This window comes from Sebastes fasciatus, chromosome 6 (assembly GCF_043250625.1).
Source record: "Sebastes fasciatus isolate fSebFas1 chromosome 6, fSebFas1.pri, whole genome shotgun sequence".
Lineage (NCBI taxonomy): Eukaryota > Metazoa > Chordata > Actinopteri > Perciformes > Sebastidae > Sebastes > Sebastes fasciatus.
Genome location: NC_133800.1, coordinates 12,389,902 through 12,397,185, shown reverse-complemented (window position 1 = coordinate 12,397,185; position 7,284 = coordinate 12,389,902). Strand labels below are relative to the sequence as shown.

Here is a 7,284-nt window from a genome sequence, read left to right as displayed (position 1 = left end):
TAAAATGTATAATTATTAGCGCTGTCAATTGATTAAAAATATTTAATTGCAATTAATTGCATGATTGTCCATAGTTAATTGCGATTATTGCAAATTAATCACACATTTTTTATCAGTTCAAAATGTACCTTAAAGGGAGATTTGTCAAGTATTTAATACTCTTATCAACATGGGAGTGGGCAAATGTGCGGCTTTATGCAAATGTATGTATATATTTATTATTCAAAATCAATTAACACAAAACAATGACAAATATTGTCCAGAAACCCTCACAGGTACTGCATTTAGCATAAAACATATGCTCAAATCATAACAGGGCAAACTCAAGCCCAACAGCTAACAGCAGCTGTCTGTAAAAGGGAGACTCGTGGGTACCCATAGAACCCAATTTCATTTGCATATAACAAATTTGCGTTAACTTTGACAGCCCTAATAAATAGGTTAAAAAGATCACTAGAATAAATAGGCACAAGAGATAGAAATAGTATGAAAACCAATGATTAAGACTTAAAAACTAAGGCAAAAAAGCCTGGCTAAAACAAGATTTTTAAGGTGTCTTAAAATGTCCACAGAAGTGGAGTAAGAACCACAGCACGTTTACAGAAGTAAGAGAAAGAAATAAAATAGCATTCTCAGTGCTTTTATTATAAGACATATACATTAAAAACTATACAATTCAAGACACTTCAGGTCATTTGGGAAAGAGAGAGCTGGCCGGCAAAATTGTATGATGATAGAGACAGAAACAGTATCCTGGATATAAATATTGTTTTCATATTCAAAATAACTGGATTGATATGCAAGAAATAATGGTAGATTTCAAAGAGATAATGTTGATCACTGTGTTGTGTTCTTGTTATTTTTTTGTGGGGGTCAGTATTCAGCCTCATTTGGGTTCCAGGTGTCCACATGGTAACCAAGGAAATATGTAAAACTATGAGGAGGGTGGGACAGAGAGAGAGAGAGAGAGAGAGAGAGACAGAGAGAGAGACAGAGAGAGAGACAGAGAGAGAGAGAGAGAGAGAGAGAGAGAGAGAGAGAGAGAGAGAGAGAGAGAGAGAGAGAGAGAGAGAGAGAGAGAGAGAGAGAGAGAGAGAGAGAGAGAGAGAGAGAGAGAGAGAGAGAGAGAGAGAGAGAGAGAGGTTTCACCATCACTCCTCGCTGCTAGTTTCAGCTAGGGCTGACAGGAGAACTAGTAAACAAATGTAAATTTTGCCAGGAGTGACAACAAGATAATGGGTGTTTCTGAATGCCTGGCTACTCCCATGTGAGGATGATTTGCAGTCTCTTCTTAACTCAGCTGCAGAAAACACACAAACTGAAAGACTGTCACCACACCTGTTTAAAAAGCTTCCAAGTCTCTCCCTCTCTGAGCTCTATAATGTCCCTTTAACCAATTAATATAGTGCATATAAATACATATTACAAAATGTCTCAACCTAATATAGTGTCAGCATCATAACAGGTGTGAGTGCTGTGAAATGACTGTGTACTCATCTCAAAACATCCAAATTATAAAACTATCAACATCATTTTGAATTGCACAATCATTGGCAGATGTCTCCCATGACTGCAATGAATTATTGAAAATACAAAATTGGTTTGGAACAGGTTAAGAGGACTTTAGCAACACAAAGCTTGCTATGCATACCAAGGACCATTTTGGCTTTACATTCAAATAAAAAAACGATGCTATATAAAATGTACAAAAACAAACATTATTCATAACATTGTGAAAATTTATAGTCGTACAATTATTTACACATTTCATTTTAAGGCCTTCGTCTTTGTCTGCAATGATGAAACAGGAGACATTTCCCTAAACCCATAAAAGTCTTCACAGGTGTCCCTGAAAGTTAATCATCATTTGCACGGTCAGACACTATACATGTCCAGTTTGTCGACACATACAAAACAGCAGCATTAATCTTCATCACTGCTCCATGCATCCTGAAAGGCGGGGTTCACTGAGGACTGGTCAGCAGCAGCAGCAGCAGCCTGTAAGAAATCAAGACATTCAACATCGTGTCTAAATTAGGATCTACTGGTCCTAAAATAGATCCACTACAAAAAACATAATCCATATAACACACATCATTACGAGTATGACAACTAATGTTTATCTGATGAATGTACCAACTAGTTAAAATGGAAAAACACAGGTTTGTATTTTGATGACTAGAATGTAGAAACGACATGACAGAGCTGTGTTTGTCTGTGTATCGGTATGTGCTGGGTAACATTAAGGTGTCATGATCTAAATTCCTAAGATGATAGACTGCTTACCTGATCTCATTTCTGTCATGAAGACAAAATCTACAGGGCAAAACTAATATGTCGTTTGCATATTTTGTTATTAGTACCTGATTTGCACTTTTTGACTCTTCTTCCACATCTGAGGCACGAAGGACAGGAACCCACGCCAGGATATTACAGTCCTTACCTCCACTGTACAGCTCCTACATATAACGAAGAACAAGGACACCTCAGTTCTGACACACTGGTTCACACACTGTTACAGGAAATAAAAGAAGAGCAGCTGTTGCAGCATGACCTTCACCAGCGCCGGGGGGCGGGGGGACACCAGCGTTAACAAGCACGATTGGGATCGAGAGTAAAATAATTCATAAGCTCAAAAGTGACCATGCACCAGAAGTAAACACTCATTGTGATTGCATCAGACAAGAGGCACCGAGAGAAGTCAAAACAAACTTTCATGACTACATCTCCTCTCCAGAGTGACAAGCTGCTAAACTTCATTCCCATGTTACACACACACCGGATGTTGACATTGGCAAATAATGAGGACGTTGGTTGGACATCCCTCAACATTTATGATGATTATGAATCTAAATGTAACTAGCAATTAATAACATTACTAATTATACTTCAGTAGAAATAGAAATAGAAATGCAAAGCACCGCCATATTAGGTTATTATTAAAGAGTAGGAATACAGAACTGATCAAGCATATACATATAGTGCTGACAAAGTTATGCCTTAACGCAAATTCGTTTTAGTACCATTAATTTCTTTAACGCAGGTATCATATGAAACTAGAAAACCTAAGGAATCCATTGATACCAATCATGTCATACTAGCTTGCCGCGAAGGTGACTAAATAACGCTCCAAACTTACGCAAAATTTTGGCGAGGAAAAACTGTCATGGCCATTTTCAAAGAGGTCTCTTGACCTCTGACCTCAAGATATGTGAATGAAAATGGGTTCTATGGGTACCCACGAGTCTCCCCTTTACAGACATGCCCACTTTATGATAATCACATGCAGTTTGGGGAAAGTCATAGTCAAGTCAGCACACTGACACACTGACGATTTGAGCATATTTTTTATGCTATATATTTGTCATTGTTTTGTGTTGTTAATTGATTTTCAAATAATAAATATATACATATATTTGCATAAAGCAAGTATATTTGCCCACTCCAATGTTGATAAGAGTATTAAATACTTGACAAATCTCCCTTTAAGGTACATTTTGAACAGATAAATTTGCGATTAATCTCGATTAACTATAAACAATCATGCGATTAATCACGATTATATATTTTAATTGATTGACAGCCCTAATATAGACCTTTTCAAACTTGACAACATAAACACTCTAAATGGGCTCTTTTGTATTTCCTGTTGAGATGTTTGTTAATGCAGTAGCTGACAGGAAGTAAACTTGGACCAAAGCTGTTGTCCTAGCTACAGAATGGCAATGAAAAGGTCTATTGATAAACTAATAAACTTTTTAACAGCTTTATGTTGTCAGTTTGGTTTATACTGTAAGAAGAATGATATGATAAAGTTGCATACAGCAGGGATTTACAGATGGATTGGGAGACTCCTGATTTCACCCAACAGCTTTAATGAAAACAAATATTGGTTTTAGTCAGATAATATGGTTATGTCAATATCTGGCCAATTATGGAATTGGCATATTTGTGTGTTCATTGTAAAATCAGCAACAGAATAAAACTAATATGGTCTTTAAAAAAAATAAAAAAAATAAATATATATATATATATATACATATATATATATATATACATATATATATGTATGTATATATATGTATATATATATATATATACATATATATATATGTATATATATATATATATACATATGTATATATGTATATACATATGTATATATATATATACGTATATACATATGTATATATATACATATATATATATGTATATATATATACATATATATACATGTATATATATATATACATATATATATACATATATATATGTATATACATATATATATGTATATATATATACATATATATATGTATATACATATATATATATATATATACATATATATATGTATATATATATACATATATATATGTATATACATATATATATATATATATACATATATATATGTATATATATATACATATATATATGTATATACATATATATATATATATATACATGTATATATATACATATATAAATATATATATGTATATATATATATATATACATGTATATATATACATATATACATATATATACATATATATATACATGTATATATATACATATATACATATATATATGTATATATATATACATGTATATATATACATATATACATATACATATATATGTATACATATATACATATATATACATATATATATATATATGTATGGATATGCAGCACTATTGATTGACTGTACTGCTTCTGTTGCCTGTAAATTTGTTTATCTTATCATTTCTATGGTTAACTTCACATTTTGCCCTGTGTGTTTGTACATCTGTTATGTTGCCATTTTGCAATAATAAGTAAAAAAAAACAAAAAAAAAAAACACTGATATTAAACAACAAAAATACCCTTAATAATAGTCTCGATCGGTTACTGTATATTACATAAGTTTATAACCCTGTTCTACCGGCTTTCTGACAACCTCATCCTTCATTCCTCAAAAGGAAACAAGCAGGGTATTGTATTGTGTGTACAGATAAGGGTGAAACTAAACCAACACCTACATTTGACTCTGATAAAGGACTTGTTATCACTTTTGTGCAGTGTAACACTCACCACGTGACTTCTGATAATAAAAGTCGACGTTTAGGCTGAGAGCACGAACTTGGGTCCCACAAAGGGGTTGCCAGTATTTGCATTTATATCAGTATAGCTCAGGGAATGTTGACTTAACCGTCTTATCTGTCCAGGAAAAGGAGCTCATTTGACACCGTCATGGTGATTGCAAATTTCGAATAGCTTTTACTACTGTGACAACACCACACTGGCTGAAGAGATTAAAAAAAAAAAGAGAAAGAGAAAAACTGAGCTGAATTCTCTAAGTGCACCAGCTAGACCTGACTGGCAGAGCAAACAGACAAATGGAAACACAAACAAAGGCAGCCCTGCAGACATAGATGGGTATATTGGCCTGATGCAGGGAATAGTCACCACTTGGTGCTTCGGTATGTCTCACCTGATAGTCTGGGTGGAACTCGCAGCAGTCGACGTTGTTGTAGTGACCCCTGAGCATCGTGACCAGCTCTCCCGTGTGGAGGGCGTACACGGCTACGGAGCTGCCGCACGGCACAAACACAAACTCTGGGCTGCAGCCACGTGACACTGTGAACTGTAGCCTTTTACGGCTCTCGTTGTAGACCTTCCCGTAATTTACCTGAGGGACAAACAGTGAAGGCACACAAGGTTCAGATCATGTGTGTATGTGTGTGTGTGCCTAAATATAAACTATATGAAGATTTTTGTTACAACAATAGATGGAGTCATTTAGTGCACAACACCAAAACAACAACTTCTTATCCCCAAAGGTGTCACAAAAGAAATCTAGGGTGCCTACAAGTTTCCTCCAATTTTATTGAAGACTTTTTTATGCTTTTTATAACTGAGAATAAAACGGATTTCAAATGTAGATAAAAATGCAAAATGAAAGCAACAGTAGAACTACTAGAATATTTTCTAGCAGGCAACTCCCTGTGGAGTTTCCTGGTTTACTTTCAGTATCACCCACCAACACAACAATGTGTATCCTTGAGGTCTAACAAATTGAGTGTGATTCCTTCCTCGTAAAACATTTGCAAAGACAATATTTTTTGAAGTATTTTAAAATCCTGTATTGTTTACATCCATGTTTACTAGCTTGCAGTCTTCTTCTACGCTGCCTTTGTTGGCGCATTGCTGGTTTGCATACTGTTTTTTGTTAGGAAGTTAAACAGGTCAAAATTCCCACTTTATATTGCTGTGAAAACATCTTCAAACAACTGGATTTATTCAAGTTTCCCGCCAAAAACTACATTTTGCAAGATTACATTTGAACACATCATGATAACATTAAGGCTGTTGCGGCTCTTCTGTGTGGAGTTTGCATGTTCTCTCCGTGTTAGTGTGGGTTTTCTCCGGCTTCCTCCCACAGTCCAAAGACATGCAGGTTAGGTTCGTTGTTGACTCTAAATTGCCCGTAGGTGTGAATGTGAGCGTTAATAATTGTCTGTCTCTATGCGTCAGCCCTGTGATAGTCTGTATGTACCCCGCCTTTGCCAAATGTCCGCTGGGATCGGCTCCAGCCCCTCTTAGCAGCCGGTAAGCAGCACAGTCCTGCACGGAGCTAACAGCTAAAGTTAACTAGCTCTCGTCCTGCCAATCTCAACACGGATTTGTTGTTTACAAAGTAGCATTATCAGGGAAAAAATAGGGTGCGTCCCCTAGACGTGTCAATAGTGAGTTTACTGCATCCCAAACACATTTGTGATCACGTTTTCAGAATTCTGGCATTGTCTTGGAACCAAAATATCGGTTCTTGTGACATCCCTACATTCCTGTACTGTAGATCAATGGAATAGTGAGAAACCATTGACAGGACTGTGTATCACGTCACGTGTGTGCACACATGCATGTGCATCCTCGGGCACATTCATTGAGAAAAACAAAACGGGGACCCACTCATAGAAAAACAGCTCCACAGCACTAATGGAGGTAAAACACTCCACAAGATGCCTTTCATTTTTCACCAGAATAACAGCACAGCAAGAAACCATCATTTGAAGGCTTCTGAAACTGAAACTTTTCAGGGTACTCAAGGTAACAATTTAAGGCCTTCAATTTAGAAAACATAATTTTGGACCTTGTAAGACTTTTCCAGGACTTGCAGAAACCCTGAAATCAAGACAGACAGGAACAAACAGACAAACAACTTCACCCTGATGGTGTAGAGTTACTAGACTTCATTCATGCCCCTGAAAACAGGTTTGGATTGTGTAATGCATTC

General features: G+C 35.7%; 1 protein-coding gene across 2 annotated transcripts in view; it reads right to left on the bottom strand.

Annotated features, from left to right (window-relative positions):
• Positions 1-623: 623 nt before the first annotated feature.
• Positions 624-7,284, bottom strand: part of ercc8 (excision repair cross-complementation group 8) — a 17,993-nt gene continuing 11,332 nt past the window's right edge. The window contains exons 10-12 of one of the 2 annotated variants that reach the window (XM_074637671.1): positions 5,482-5,679; positions 2,364-2,459; positions 624-1,998 (exon numbers count right to left, since the gene is read on the bottom strand). In XM_074637671.1, the coding sequence (XP_074493772.1) occupies positions 1,924-1,998; positions 2,364-2,459; positions 5,482-5,679 (369 nt within the window). In that variant the 3' untranslated portion in view covers positions 624-1,923. Of the gene's footprint in view, positions 2,460-5,481; positions 5,680-7,284 lie in introns of both variants that reach the window. The other variant, XM_074637670.1, reaches the window with a different exon arrangement.